Here is a 16,089-nt window from a genome sequence, read left to right as displayed (position 1 = left end):
GTTATGTAGTTTTAAGTCAGCAGACTTAGATAACTTGCTCTCAAAGAGTTTCAGAATAGTTAGCCAGAGAAGTTCTTTAGGTACTTAGATTTTTAATGAGTCTCAGAACAATGAGGAAATACAAGGTAAATGGGAAAACTCAGCACTGTGCCTGTATTTTAAAAAGCATAAGCGTAAGCAGGACAATCCAAGTTATTTTATAACCCCCAGGAGAAATAATGAAATAGAGGAAACCAGACAAGTAATAATAAATTAAAGGAGGGTGATATAATTTATGCAAATTAAAGCTTGTTAATGGAAAAGATGTTAAACTAATATATCTTTTTTGCTGAGACAATAGTGCTAGCGTAATGTGCTTAGATTTCTGCAAGTTATTTGATCTAACACCACACAACTTTTCAAATGCGAAATTAGAGCATTACGAGTCAACATGGACGGAATTAAATGGATTAAAAAGTGATTAAAAGACCTCAGAATATAAGCATGTAGCCAATTTTCCCTAATATTTTTACCGGCGACCTGGAAGAAAACAGAGTCATCGCTGATGCTTAACAAAGAAAACGTAGGAGTTAATGGCAAGCAACAAAATCCTGGGGTCATAGCCACAAACCAGGGTGGGCTAGTGGGTGAAGTTGGCATTTTAAAAGCGGGGAGTATTATCCCAGGAAAAAGTGACTCCGAAAAGGGTGCCAGGGTCAGGGTGGGAATCAGGTGCAGAGGTTTATCATGGGCAATGCCCTAGCCATATCAATAATGTGGACAAACGCCAGAGTAGTAATCAAAGCAGGAAGATTATAGTGTGTGTGTGTATATATGCTTGACATTACTTGAATACGGTGCCAACAGTTCAAGACGGACGCTGATATACGGTGTCAGGGTTTTGCAGAAGAGTCATGCAGATGATTAAAGATTTGGGATTGCCTCATTATGTGGAGAGACTGAAGGACCTCACTATTGAACTCGCTAAGAAGAAAGCTAAAAGGTTTCTTGATGGTGCATGGCTACTAAAAGGGAGTTCCAAAGAGCGACATACAAAGCTGTAAGGAGACCAAGTGGCAGGACTGTGACTCTGAACAAACTCAAATTAGCAGTACCATCCCATCATTTCCTAAAAAATGAGAGTAGTTACCCACTGAAACAATTTACTTGGATCAATGCAGGACTGGACCAGGACATTTAATCGAGATCGGATGCTTTCCTTAAAAAGAAAAGTACAACGACAAGCCACCATGAACAGGAACTAGTTTGGGGAAGTCCTATTGCTTATTATAGCGCAAGACCTCAGTCTTGATGCTAACAGTGGTCTCCTGACCTTTTAACCCATAAATCTAAATATTTCAATTTCCATACGCAATACCAGAGGTGCTCTCCCCAGCCTGTATATGGGGACGCTGAATCACGGAAAGGTTAGTGCCTATGTTTCCAACGGCCATGCAAGAGTGCCAAACACTGCACAGGTTCCTGATGTGAAAGGGAATAAAAGGCACGTGGGCCCTGAGAAAGTATGTTTCTGGGTAAGCCAAGTTAAACATCCCGAGTAAGAAGCTGCATTTGAAAACAAAGTTTGCAGAAAGCGAAGTGGGTTATCCTCAGCAGGGAGAAGGGCAGAGGCCCAGACACCTGACTGCCAGCCCACAGCATTCACTACTCTGCTCCACACGTGAACAGTACCAGCACATGCAGGACGATTATCCTGAAGTGCAGGCTATGGTTTTGATTCTGAACTTACAAATCAGGTTTTCTTAATGAAACACTGAAATTTGCATAGTTATGTTTTGGCTTTAGATGCTCCTCCGTCCATAGGAACATGCAGTAGGACTGCTGCCAACTGACATCTCAAAATCTGATGTCTGCTATATTGGGTGGTATATTCAGTGGTAAATAGCAACCAGCCAAAGCAAAGTCTTTCTCTCCAAATGCTCTGTGCTTTGCCACTGAAGTGCATGGTTAGCAGCCATCTAATAGGACCCCCGACGCCAATTCACAGAAGAGCCCCAAGTACCCAAGTTCGTTATGCTCTTCAGTATCAGCCAGCTCCATCCAGACCAAGAACAAGCCTTTAGAAAAAGAATCGTGCACTGAGATGACATTAAAGAGTTCCAACAAATTAAGGGCAACTTCTCTGGAGTACCATTTAAAATACTCAAGCAACTTAAAGCTGGAGTGCAACCCTCACCACAAAGAATTCTGCACTGTGTATGTTTCCAATTGATTTTCCTTGTCAGCGCTGAGAGACCTCCCCAGGTGGAGGCTGGTCTCCAAACATGGGAAATCACTGAAGCAACCTATACCTAGACTTTATTATGTATTGAACTCATGTGTGGTCTTTACTATACTGCTACTGAAGTTACGAAGTCAGATTCTGCCCTGGCTTACATCTTCGATCCCCCCCAAAGCTGGACGGGGGTCATGTGGGGCAGATCTCTGGGCAACAGAGCATGATTATCCCAGTTGAAGCTGCCACCTCCAACAAACATGAACACCTGGGTCACATCCTTTCACACAGTATTTCCTACTCTTCCAGAAGCTACACTGGACGTGATACAGCAACAGCTCCTCTGCTTTACCCACTCTAGGTATGCTTGGGGCCTCGTTTCCCAAGGCAGCCAGAGCCAGTGAAGAGCAGAACCGCTGAGAAACTTGATCACAAGTTGGAATCGTCTTGCTTCTGTTGTGGGGTAAAGGTCTGAATCCCAGCTTTTTCTGTATTTTGGAGTAGTCCTGGCTTCGCTTCCTAGTGGGATTTGACACTTCATCACTCAACTCCTCTTTTCAGTGCACTTGAATCCTGGATAAAGGCAGGGGTGAGACTGCCTCTATCCTTATGTAGCAAGCAAAAATATTCTACCATCAATATGTCCTGTTACCCTGTTAGCGAGGGTGGAATTATAGACGGTACAGATCAAGACAGAGTTTGGTCTTAAGAGATAGTACTCACACACAAATGTTTTTCAGACTCCTCTGTCCTTCCCTCTCTCTTTCTTTGTTGCGTGTACTTCCCTGTGATATGGGGGTAAAAAATAGTTTTTGCTCTTGTTTCTAGAGCTTGCTGTGATAAGCAGTCCAGGGTATTAGAAGTCCCACCACAAGAACAAAATTACTCTCAAGATGTAAGTCTTTCAGCATCACACTGCTAAAGGAAAAGCATAGTAACTTGTAGAGCATGTAATTTCAAATATCCTTTAACCATACTTTTTTTTTCAGATTCTATAGTGGTTTAAAGACAAAGGCAGAGACATCAATGGAAGAAGTAAATCCTCCCAAAGCAAGGATGATTTTTGCTCTCTGCACACACCAGGGGAGCAAAATGCTTACCAGCCTCATAGAATTACTTTTACTGAACTTATTTCTGAGAAATCCATCACAGCAAGGTGAGACTTCAAAAAACCAGATCCACATTGCTGATGCAAACAAGTGCAGGTCCATAGACTTCCAGCCCTGAATTACCAGCTCATGAACTGGAAGCCAAAAAATGTTTTAAGGAATCACATTGTTAATTTTGGGATTAAAAAACCCCAGACCAAATGTATTATGTTTTTATTCAGAATTAAAAGCATCCTTACGAGGAATATGCAGGCTGCCCCTCTCATTCTGGATGGGCTACTTCTTGACTACTTTGAGACCACATACTGTCCACTCTGCCTGCAAAAACCTCAGCGGTGGTGTTTGGAGCAGCACCTGAAGGACAGCACCACCACCAAAAAAATAAATAGATCAGCCCTCTGCTCTGAAAGAGCCAATTTAGTTTGATAAGAAACAAAACTGCTTGCAGGCCAGAACACACCAAAATGTCCATGCTCTGCTAGGTGTCCTCTGGTGCACGCAAAATTTTGATGCAAGCCATGCCAGTCTAAAGATGAAAAAGAAGTCAACAGAGTTAAACTGATGTAAATCTAGAGTGATTGTGATCAAAGTCCAATCCTGCATTCACACTGCCATGCTCATTTTAACCCACATTTACTTTAGATCAGAATAAGATGTTATCAGTTCTATTGCAGTTAAGTAGGAACATGCCAGGCGTGGATGAGGTCCCAACAGTTACAGGCACTGAACACCCAAGGAACAAAAAACTACCCAGCCATTCACAATATACAACTTTTCTCTTTTTTTTTTTTAACTGACCCTAAAAACCACTATAATACTTAAGACTAGTGGTGTACAATTTTTAAGTAACACTACTATTGTAAACTCTAGCTCATTGAACCATTGCTGAAGAATCTTGTAGTGCCTTCCTTTGTAAGTGTACTTCACGGTTAAGTGGGTGAATCACAAGGGGGAAATAAAAGAGGAATTGATATCATAGTCCCCTCTGGGGGGGAAAAAAAAAAGAAATAAAAAAAGATATGTTTGTGTGGTTCACCCCATGTCACAGAAAAAGAGATCTCAAGAATCACAGCTGTGACGAATGGTGGGAAAAGTTATTGATCTAAAATAATTCGTTTTTACTATAAGGGCTGGTACTTTTACTTATTTAATAAAGGTCTGGCGTCAAATCACTGTGAATTTCAGGATTATCTAATTCTATCTAATCTCATTCAATCACTGATGCTCCAGACTGTGGCAGAAAGGAATGCTTGCCCTTTCCTGTCTTCAGGGGCTATCTCCGGTTACCCTAGCAACACAGCAAAAGCAGCTTCAAGAGAGCTGAGTACCACCTATCACATTCATCTCCAGATAAAAAGAAAGGATGGGGTTACAAGGGAGTTTTCGCAATTTGATGGGTAGAGATAGGCAGAACAACAGCTACCATTGGAGTGGAATCTACTCATAACTCTGAATTAGCAAGGCCCCAGAGACTGGGTGATAAATACAAGCTCCTAGGGGTAAGGCACTCACAGACAGCGATCTAGTCTGCCAAAGTGGTCTGCTTGCTTTCAAAAGAAAGAGAAAAGTTTTATACTAAGAAGCTGTGGTGATTAAGAGGCCCAAGTTAACTGAAGCTGTTTAAAATCCCAGAGCTGCTTTTTAAATTATCTTAAACAACCACACCTCCCAGCGTTAAACTGGGAATCAACTGCAAGAAAACACACAACTTTCTTGCAGTGTCATCATTAAAATATTTTAGAGGATGCATCTTATGCATCTTCTAGACCAAAAGGCTGTTGAGTGTCTCTTCTATCACCAAAAGCTCTCAAGTTTTCCTGCTTCTTAATTGTCTGGAAACCATTCAGAAAAGTTCTAACTTCCCAATTGATTAGCACAAAGCAAGAAATAACAGGCACTGCCCATCATGTTACAACTTAAGATAGAAGATGCTGTTGCTCTGAGAAATGTTGGTTAAACCTTACTATGAAGTCATAGGGTTTTTTCCATTTTACAATGTGATAAAACAAAAGGCCACATCAAGGCTCGGGTTCTTTTATATGACTGGGCATCAGTGCAGAACTCGCTCACAGACAACTGCCTTCAATTTGCACCGAGGCACAAGGTCTCTTGCTCCACAGCACTGCCCCACTACCCCTTCCAAAGAGCTGAGCTCTGGATGTCTGCTGGTAAACACAGAGGCTTTAGCCAAATACACAGGGCATCTCTACTAGCAAAAGCTGCTGCAGCAGCACACACGCAGATGAACACCACCTTTTTCTGGCAAGCACCCCACTGAAAAAAGCAAGGTTGTTTGCGTGAGCCCCCAGGCTAACGTCACAGTAGCAGCCATGGGGACAGCAGCCTTTGCTGATGTCTGTACGCATGACACCAAGGTGAGGCTGCCTCCAATGACCTGGCTTGTTGGTGAACGCTGGCACAAGTTTCTTTCTAGCTGAAGATGTAAAAGATTAAAAAAAGCCCTACTTTGCATATCGATTGAAGCTATCTTGACATCTTAAAACGAGGGATTTGATGTGGAGGAACAGTTTTGTACAGGTAATCAAAGAACAGGGCAAATTTGGGCTTGACAGTGTTCCCAGATTCTGTGGCTTTGTGTGCATGTGCAAAATAAAGTGAAATCAGTAAAAGCCAGAAGTTCCACATTGACTAGAGGTAAAATAAATGAGCAAGAACCTTTCTTTCCATGCTTGGGAATTCCCTCCATCCATCCCTCCTCGTCCTCAGACAAGTTACAAGAAAATCCCATATCAGATTATATTTATGACCCATGGGAATGTGCAATTTCCTCTCTGTTCTCACTGGTTTTGTTAAAATAACAGAGCCAAAAATAAAAGAAAGGAAATGCATTGCTCCAACAGCGGAGGTGGTACATACAGATTTACCTTCACACAAGAGCAGTGTAAGAGTAAAGCAAAGATGCTAAAGATTTTTCTCAGCTTTATTTACGAACCTGTACATGATTCCTGCAACAGTAAGTAACTCTTCAGCAGATGTCTTTCATTGCCCTCAATTGGAAAACACAGCTTTGGGACACAGAGCCCAATAATGAGTTTTTCACTGACATCTACCAGAAGTGAGGAAGGTGAGCATCTCCTAACAGAAAAAAGCCCTGAAATGGTGAGAATGGTGATTCTTCAGCTGTTGAATAAGTGAAGATGATGCATTTCAATATGGAGAAGGAAGAAGGGAGAGAAGAGGGCATAGATGCCAAACAAGAATCTGCTGTGTAGCAAGACGTTTTCCAGATAAAGGAAACAGACTGTGCGTAAGAGCAACAGAGTAAGACAATGCAGAAGAAAAAAAAACAACAACCAACAAAACCAAACAAACAAAAAAGATAGAAAAAGGAAAAAAAATATAGACAAAACAAAGTGATTTTGCAAGCATGAAGTTCTGACCAGGCATTACTTCATTAAAAACAGAGTGGACCTCTTTTCCAATAGGGCCAATAGGAAACTGCTTCTCCCCTCTCCCTGTCCCATACCTGAACCAGAACAAGCAATCTGAAAAGTTCATGATCTCTGCAAACCTGAACTAGTTGATAGTTTTAAACCTCAGGAAAAGAAAAATGAACAAAGTTTACGAGGGAGTTAATTCTGGTCCTGTAGTCACCTCTGCCATTTAGATCCCATGTTCACCAAAGGCATTTGCCACCAGGCTCCAAATTAGCACTGATCCCTTTGAATAAGGCCAGCAAGTTCGGACATAGACCACTGCAAATTAAAACCAGGTGTCTGTGCCCTGAAGCAGTGGAGACAGCCCTAAGCAGTTTAATGACATCTCTAAATAATTTTGACAGCAAAATTACTTATCCTATGTCACCTTTACACTGCCCTTGACACACTGCTAACAAGATGATGTTACTTTCCCTGCTTTTATATATTTATTTATCTATCTATCTTTCTTCCCATGCTTAACTTTCGTTTCCTCAGACCAGTAGATTTTCCAGGTCTGATGGAGTACAGTACAATTCACCAGGCAAGCAGGGCTAGCTGCAAAGCCCATCCTGCATCTGCTGACTTAGTGTCAGTCAAACCTGCTCCCAAAGGGGCTGAGGGCTCGGGAACTGCCTCTTCCTGCAACTGAGCCCACCAGAGAACATAACGCCACAGTGCCAGAAATGACGCTCTGTCTTGGCTCTTCCAGGGAATCAACATCACGCAAGAGTCCGTGGGATGAGGAAAGCCCCTCTGCAGCCTTTGTGGACTCCCAGCAGGAGGAAATTTGCTCACTCCAAGTAGAATCTCTCACACACATCAACCTCAGGCTAAGTATTCTTTCACCCTCTTTCAGGGAGGGTTAGCTTGGCCCGTTATTCACAAATGCCTCACAACCACTAAACTGAACTCACAGATGGATCTTCCTCTGTCCTTCCATCATGCAAGACCTTTTGCATTCAGTTTCTCATCACTGCTCACGGGAACTGCAGAAATCTTCACTACAGCTCTTGCACTACAGCTAACCTCCCCCACTTGGAACTCCTTAAAACCCACTGTAAGATAAAATTATTTTCCTAAGCCATAGCTGCTCATACATCTCTGCCGTTCACTCACACGACTCCAATCCAATTAATATTTTCCCTTCCAGAGGGTATTTAATAATCCACAAAATTAAAACCGTCAGTATTGTGCTGGCACTCCTAGTGCCATTGATCTGGGTTTGTTCTGCCTCTGCGTAAAATAATAGCGAGTCATTCTACTGGTGCAACGCCCGTCTTCCAAATGTCTGACAGCGGACGACATCAGGCAACTGTGGCGTGCCCTGTTCATGAGCTGAGTCCAAGGACCACGAGGAATAACCTCCAATGCAGAACACATTTAGGAGCACCTCTCCTGTCCACACCGATTCCCATTGCAAGCCGTCAGTTTTCCCCCACGAAGTGCTGTATGACCCTTCCTTTCTGGCTCTCTTGAACCATTTGCAATAGAGCAAGAGCAGTTGATTTTAGGGACCCTTCTGCGAGAGAAGCAGACATCCGTGTTCCCGCTGCCCTCGGATTAGAAAGCCTGGCAAGCTGAGGCTGTGGACTCAAACTCAGCACCTCTCCCCAGTACTGGATGGGATTGTGTGTGAGTCTCTCGCCCCATTTCAGAGCACAACGTACCTTAGATCTCCAGTTTCTCCATAAAGGTGATCTCTGACAGATTTTGAATAAACTTTTGTTAAGCATTCAAGTTTAACTTACAAGTTTGCAGTGCAACACACACACTCTAAAAGAATCACCTGGGTGAAGTCCATTAAAAAACCAAACACAACCCAAAACCCCCACAAACAAACAAAAAAACCCAACCAACTCAAAAACCTCCAGCAAACGCTAACCTAAACTAAAATGTGCTGGATTAAAAGCAACAATCCGAATCAGCATGAAACCACAAATAAAAATCAACAGGCTGTGCCAAAGACCTTGGGGGGATAAAAAGGTTTATAAGTCTGCTTTACAGAGGGGCTTTTTCCACATTCATAAGGCAGCCCCCAGAGACACGAAGGCAAAGTTATGAAAACAGTCCCCTTCACATAAACCCCAAGATTCTCCAGCTCCAATCCTTAAGTCCACAGCAGCTCAGAAAGGAACCTAAATCTAATCTGTTCAGTTAAAAGTAAAATTTCAGACTTAATCCTGCCTCTACAGCCAGCCAACTAAATTTTCCAGCAGGCAAAGTCCTCTTCTCATAGGAAAGTTCTCTTGGGAGACTCGTGTCCAGTGTGGGAGACTCCCCTTTCTGGGCCAGTCTCTGCATTTGCATCCCACTACACAGGGATCTACTCAGTAGCCCAGGGATCTCCCTTCTTTCCGCCCGCCCAGCTCTGTTCCTGGCTTTCCAGGCAAACTGCGGAGCAAGCTGGTGGCCCGGAGGGCATCACTGGGGAAGGGCAGCGAATGCAGCTGCAGCCAGAACCCAACAGCACGAGTCGCACAAAGCCACGTTTGGGGGAGATGCCTTCCACCCCTGCACCTCTGAAACAGGGAGAGAGGACAATGCTCGGAAATCTTAGGGCTAAATAACAGGGATTTTGCTGATTACTGGCATTCAGTTTTTTAAGTAAGCAGATAGTTACTTTTTCCATCCTTGACAAAGTCTTGGACCAATGCCTTAACCTCGGGGGCATCAAAAGAAAACAACAACAACGAAGACGACGAAAAGCAAACAAGCAGCAAATAAAAAGTATCACACATAAATCAAATCAAGAGCAAAACACAGCTCCAGTAAGCAAATGAGTTACCATTGTCATTGACCAAGTTATGCGCAATTACCATGTGTCCTGACACGCAACGAAGGAAATGGGGTAAAAAAACAAATTATCGCGCTTTTTGTTTTGTTTGAATGCGGCCGACAGCTTTTTAAAAGCTTGCCTTGCCTTCTTTACCTGGACCTGAACCTCCAACACGGGCTACCTTTTGAACAGACACCCTGTCCAAGAAAAGATGGGAAAAGAGGATGAGGAGCCGCCAATGTCCAGTCCTAACACACTTTCAGAGGCAGCATGGCTAGTATGAAAAACACGGTAAGGGTCACACTCTCTGATAAGCGAAACAAACAATGTGTATCTCTAAGGAATGCCTCTCCTCTGTTGTACTGGATATGCGATGCTGGACTTTGCAAATCCAAGACGTTTTGCTTGAGCAATAGATATTCTAGTGCTGTTCTCAGACCATTAGGTTTCCCCCTCCCTCTGGCTAAAAAGACCACTGCCAGCACGCAGCTTTCAAGACCGGCCCCGGCTGTGGGGTTGAAAGTGGAGATGAGAGAATGTGTGAGTGGTGTTTGGAGCACGGAGGGAAGTTCCATGGGGAGAGGGAACCCTGTAGTGAGCAGGTTTCACCAGAACAGACTGGAATCCACCCAGGGCTCCAAACAAGATGAACTGTGTCTGCCCAGAACTGACAAGTACGAGTTTGGGGGAAGACCCCTGTCCGCATCTGACAACTTACTTTGCGAACGCTTGGCATCCTGTGCCTCCGAAAAACTGAAGGGACCTGTGCCGCTTCTGAAAAACCTGGGGTGCAGAGGCTAGGGTACAAAGAAAAGGGGGCAGGAAGATCGGAGGCACAGCCACCCTCCAGAAGGGCACGGGGTGGCGGGGGGCACACAGTGCCCCGCTCCCCACCTCGGCAGAGCCGGGGGGAGAAGCAGGCACCGCTCCCCCGCCAAAGCCTCTGCTACGCTGCCTGCACACCCGGCCCGGGGAGGAGGACTCTGCCCTTTCTGCCCTTCCAGCCCCCGAGGCGGCGCGGGGGATGCCCTCCCCAGCCCCGCGGGGGGCCCCCTGCGCTCCCCCGTTCCCGGGGGGTCCTCCCCGCATCCCCCGCGGCTCGGAGCGACCCTGCGGCCCAGAGGGGCCCTCCTGCATCCCCCCTGCCTCCCCCCCCGGCCGGCAGCGGCTCCCCCCGCCGCCGCCCCGCTCCCCGGCGGCCCCGCCGCTGATTGATGGATGCCGGCGCGGGGGCGGCCGCGGCCGCGGCCCGGGGGAGGAGGCGCCAGGGCGGCCGGCGCGACGCGGCTGTCCCCCCCCCCCCCGCCTCGCAGGAAACCGGCGGTCGGTGGCGGAGCTGGCCCCGGCGCCGGCCGCTGTCTGCAGCTGCAGCAAACGAGCTGCGACGGGGCGGCGGGGGGCGGCGGAGCCGGGCGCGGCGGGGGCCGGGCGCCGCTCTCCACGGCCGCCGCGGGGGCGCCCCCGGCGCTGCCGGCACCGCGGCCGGGGGGAGCGGGCGGGGGCGGCGCGGCGCCAGCCCCGGCGGGCCGGGAGCGGGGGGCCGGGGGCCGCGCCCCGCTGCGTCGGTGCTCGCCGGGCTCGGTTTTGCGGCGGGGACGCGGAGCAGCGGGGAAGGAGGCAGGCGCGGGGGGGCCGTGCGAGGCTCCCCTTCCTCAGGCGGGTTTTCCAGCCCGGCGCTGTGGCACGATGCAATTTCCTTTCCAGCTCAACCCCTCCTCTCCCCAGCCCCAAAAGAGACCCAGACCGGGCCCCAGAACAATCGCTGCTGCTGATTAAAGCCCCTGACATTACCAGTCTGATTGGACAAGGGTGGCAGGGCTGGATAAATTGGACGTAACCTTTCCCGAAGGAAGAGCCGGGCCGGCTCCTTGGAGCGGTTCCTTTTCTGCCTGCAGTCAGCAGAGGGGGGAAGATGCAGATGCCTACAAGCAGCTGGCTTGCCCCGTTACAAAGGCCATGCTTCGATTTTCCCGGACTATTCCCGCTGTCCAAGGACTGATTTCGGATCAGTAGAACCAGCTGCTGACAGGATCAGCTCCCCGTCCCCATCCACCCCGGTGATAACACCGTAGTGGCCCAAGGACCCAGGCATTGCGAGTCTCTACTTACCTACGCTATAAAATACAAAGCGTTTCTACATTTGAGGAGAAACAGCCCTATGAACTTGGTGGTGCTTAAACAGGTGATGACTAAATGGGGAAAGATAAACTGTGCCCAATTTTCAATCCTCCTTGTTTTGAATGTGTAGTGCACGGAGCTATGACAAGGCAGCACTACCAAAAGATTTCAGGTTCAAAATGGGAAATTGGTGTTTGGTCAGGTGTAGGTTCTAATTACAGCACAGAAAATGCAGTAAGCACCGAGAAACAGAGTTCCGATAAAAGCTCTCAGTGGGGTTTGTCCTTGCTGTGCAAACGCTGACATCAAAACCCCCTCTAATACAGCTGGGGAAGCGGTAGGAAGCAAGGCCAGAAGGATTTCTTTCTCCTTTCCCGAAACTGTACCAACCTCTCCTTTCCTCTATCTGAACTTCTCAAATTCAGTTCCATTTTAAAAGACACTTGTTTCACGCAGAGCTGCCTTCCCATCTGTAAACCCATAGCATCCCCTGTGCAACTGTTAAAAACGTTGCTGCTAGGCAAGTGCAATGCCTCATTTTGGCTACCACCTAAGGCAACTTGGTACCCAGAAAGTGACCAGTGGACAGTGTCATCTGGCCAGACGCTTCTCAACACCACCAGCAACTGTGGCACATCACCGCGGTCCGCAGATCACTGCTTGTTGGCCTCTGATCCGCACGACTGGTAACTAAAGCACACGCAAAACTCAAAACTGGAGAAAGCTTATTACACCGCATCGCGCTTTGCCCCGTCAACTCAAGAGAACTACGTGATTCCGTCGGAAAAGCCGATTTTCAGTCCATCTGGTCTGCTGGGTTTAAAATACCACGGCAATGCTGCAATACGACTAGTACTCGTAAGCGCGACGGGCAGGTATTGCTTTGGTACGGACTGCTGCTACACAAAACAGGCGCGAGGGACTCGCATGACCGAGATGGCATCTTCACATCAATTTACATAACTGTTGATTATTGCTCTAAGCCCCTTCCCACGTGAACGTGTATATTTGTATACATAAGCACGCACGCACACACATACTGTGCAGAAATAATTTAAATTCACAATTCTGTCTGTCGCGCAGAATCGTAAAGATACTGCGTGCAAAAAGAGATGGTCCGTTTCATCTCAAAGAAACAGTAAACGAAAAAAAGGTTGATTTCAGTGGATAAAGTACGTAAATTTCCAGCTGCATCTGTTCCCACGGGGCTACTGACAATATTTTAAGTCACTGTGCTTTTTTCAGACCAAGACCTGCTTTAGTTCCACAAACCAACAGCTTTGCCGTCCCGTTTAGACGTTATTGTATTTCACGGTTATTTTTACACACGATGAACTGGTTTTAATGCCTTAGTTTACTATGATTTTAGTAGCTTTTTATTTATAGCATCAACATCTTTTCCATGAAAATGCTGATGTCCTATAGAGATTCTGAAAGTCTCAGGATAAAGGCAGACAGCAGAAAACACAAGGAACTCAAAGGTTGGGAAGAAAAGATCTAAAAGCAGTAACTGTGATCTATAATGTGAATGTTGTAAAAGTTGTGAGCATTTTAAGATGAGTTTGTTTCTCCTGCAGTTTATCTAAAAGAATTCACTAATGGTTTGTAAACCGTGGCTGTTCTGACTCTACACGTGGGTGCAACTGTAATTCCCTTTTGCTTTATTTCGCCATTTTACACCTCTGCACAACACACAAAAACGAAGGGGTGAGAACAGGGAAGCGGCTGCCAAATCATTTGCCGTTTGCGTATAGACAGCTCCCCCTGAAAACCATACAATCACAGGGTGCGTTGCATCCTTTAGGTCAAACACAGCTCTTCCCATCTGCTCTGTTTGCAAACTCCTCTTCTGCTAGCCTTCAACTAGACCGCAGGTACGCTCGCAGTGCGAGCACCGCTTGGCAAAGACTCGATGACTGACAGTTCCTAGCCCTCAGAGATCACGGTTTCATGATCACAGAAGCAAAGGGACTTTTTTAAGGGAAGGAGGCGAAGGAGAGGGGAGATGTCTTAACTAGAGCACATAGTTTAACAATAATCTTACCACTGGAGACGAAATTCGACACCCAGGGCAATCACAGATTGGAGGATGTACCTGTAAGATTCCTTTGGACATAAGAGTCTTCAAACTTTTCCCTGGATGCAGAGGAGAGGAAAAAGACGAAGAAGAAAAAAAAAGGATCAGCACCTTTACAAAAGGAAAGTATTTAGGGAAGGGCCGGGGGCGGGGGGGGGGAAGCACGCGTCTCCTTCCATACAAACACCCCTCCCCTTGCCTGCCTCCCAGCACCCACCCACCCCGCCTGCCCCTCACCGAACCTTCTCCCCTGCAGCCCCCCGTGGAAAGGCGCACCGGCGCAACCCCCGTTAGCCCCCGCCTCACCTCGCTACCAGCGCTCCCGCAGCCCGGCGGGAGCCGGGGCAGAAGGCGCGGCCGGAGCCCGTGCGCGCACCCCCGCGGGGCTCCGCGCCTCCAGCCCCACGCCGGGGGACGGCCACGCGAGCGGGGCAGCCCCCTCGGCGCCTCCCTCCGCCCCTTTCACCTCGGTCCTCCTGACTCACCCCAGAGGAACCGAGGTTTCCTGAAGGCAGCCAGGAGCCCGGCAATAAAGGACCGAGGAGAGATGAGCGGGGTAACGGCAACGAGCGCGGCCCCCGAAGTTCCTCGCCTTTTCTCGGGCGATCAACAAACACGCGAGGTGTCAGCCACCTCCTGACCGCTCCTCGCCCCCCGCCCCGGGCCGACACCTCCGGCTCGCAGCCGCCTCGCCCGCGCCCCCCGCCCCGCTGCCCCCGGCCCCTGCTCGGCGGGGCCCGCCGGGTCCCCGCGCTCCACCTGCCGCCGGCACCAGCAGCTCCGCCGCGCCAGCCCCGGTGCCGGGACTGCGGCGCTGGCTCGGGCTGCGCGGCGGGCGGGAGGGGAGGGCGGGCGGGCGGGAGGCAGGGCAGGCTCCCGTCAGCAGCCGCCAGCGCCGCGGAGGTCCCGCGCCACCCAGCTGCGAGGGGAACACCCCCTCCGCCCCGCCCGCCGCCCCGCCGGTGCCTGGCCTCACCCGGCGCGACGGGGCTGCGCGCTGCCGCTCCCCGCGGCTCTGCCCGCCGCCGCCGCCGGCGGCACGCACGGGCGGGCGGGCTCCGCGCCCCGCCGCCCCCCGCGGAGGAGAGCCGCGGGGGGGGCGCGGAGCGGCGCCGGCCCCCACGCGCGGCGCTAACCCCGCGGGTTGCCTGGTGTTCGAGTCCCTGCCCGCGCGAAATGAAACTTCTCTCCAGAAGAGAGGAGACACACACACACACACGCGCGCCCCCCCCCCCCCCCGCCCCCCCAAAGCAACTGTTCCCCCATCGCTCGGAAAACTTCGCCGCTCTGCTCCGGAGAGGCCGGGGCGCTCGGCGAGGGGAGCCGGTAGAGAGGGAGCGGGGGTGCGCGGGGAGGGGGGCACGGCCGCGGGAGATCAGGTCCTGAGCCCCCCCCACCCCCGCCGCGAACGCAGCCAGCGTCCCCCCCGGCTCCTGCCCCCGGGGCGCGGGGGGGAGGATGCCAAGGCAGAGCCGCGCAGCCCGGGGACCCCGGCACACGCCGAGCAGCGCCCGTACCTTTGTGCCTGATGCTGCGCTTCCAGTCCTTGGCCGTCTCCCTGCCGCTGACGAACTGGAACTCGTTGGGGGTGAGCCACTCTCCCCGGTACCGGATAGAGGGTCCCTTGCTCCCCTGGCACAACTTATTGATGTAGAGCAGCGCCTTGTTCTCCCCGCACTCCACCTCGATGCAAGGCTCTCCGTTGTCAAAGAAGGGCTGGAAATCCGGGATGGAGGAAAACCTCTCCAGCATCAGGTCCTCGGGGAGGTGGTGGGGGTGGTGGGGGTGGTGGGGGTGGGGGTGGGGGGTCTCGTGGAAGCCCAGGTACGCGCGGTGGGCAAAGATCTGGTCGTAAGCCGGCGGGTGCGGGGTGACCACCGGAATGGCAGCGGCGGCCAGAGGGGCGAGATAGTCAGGTAAGGTGTCCATGGGCTGGTTAAAGGCTGCCAGGGCCATCTCTTCCCTGTCAAGTCGCTCCTTCTTGATGGCAGGCATGGTGCTGCTGCGCTCCCCGTGCGCCCTCGTCTCTCCAAAGCACAGTGGCTCTAATGTCTCCGGTTCAACTTGCCCCCGCTCTGGCTGGAGTTTGGATGAAATGCGCCAGCAGCAGCAGCAGCAGCAGCACAAGCACCTTTGGCGCTCGGGTGCCGGAGGTGGCTGGTATCCCCCGGAGCAGCCCGCTAACAAATCTCCTGGGCTGGCTCCCCAGCAGAGCTGTCTGGGATCCCTCTCCCACGGAGAGGCTAATGTACCGTAGACCCGGGAGCTGCTGTGTGGCTCGCAGATCTGCCCCTCCGGACTAATACCTGACATCTCGGAGAGGTCTCTGCTGCCGTAGACATTATTTTGGTTTA

General features: G+C 49.8%; 1 protein-coding gene across 1 annotated transcript in view; it reads right to left on the bottom strand.

The window, feature by feature from the left end:
* The window catches only part of SAMD11 (sterile alpha motif domain containing 11), a 126,280-nt gene extending 110,535 nt beyond the window's left edge, over nt 1-15,745 (bottom strand). Inside the window, exons 1-2 of the mRNA XM_059829937.1 lie at nt 15,253-15,745; nt 13,703-13,794 (exon numbers count right to left, since the gene is read on the bottom strand). Of these exons, the coding sequence (XP_059685920.1) occupies nt 13,703-13,794; nt 15,253-15,730 (570 nt within the window). The 5' untranslated portion in view covers nt 15,731-15,745. The remainder of the gene's footprint in view (nt 1-13,702; nt 13,795-15,252) is intronic.
* Between the last annotated feature and the right edge of the window lie 344 nt (nt 15,746-16,089).

The sequence above is a fragment of the Gavia stellata genome, chromosome 27 (assembly GCF_030936135.1).
Source record: "Gavia stellata isolate bGavSte3 chromosome 27, bGavSte3.hap2, whole genome shotgun sequence".
NCBI classification, from domain to species: domain Eukaryota; kingdom Metazoa; phylum Chordata; class Aves; order Gaviiformes; family Gaviidae; genus Gavia; species Gavia stellata.
The sequence above is the reverse complement of the archived record's forward strand: the minus strand, read 5'-3'. Positions and strand labels throughout refer to the sequence as shown.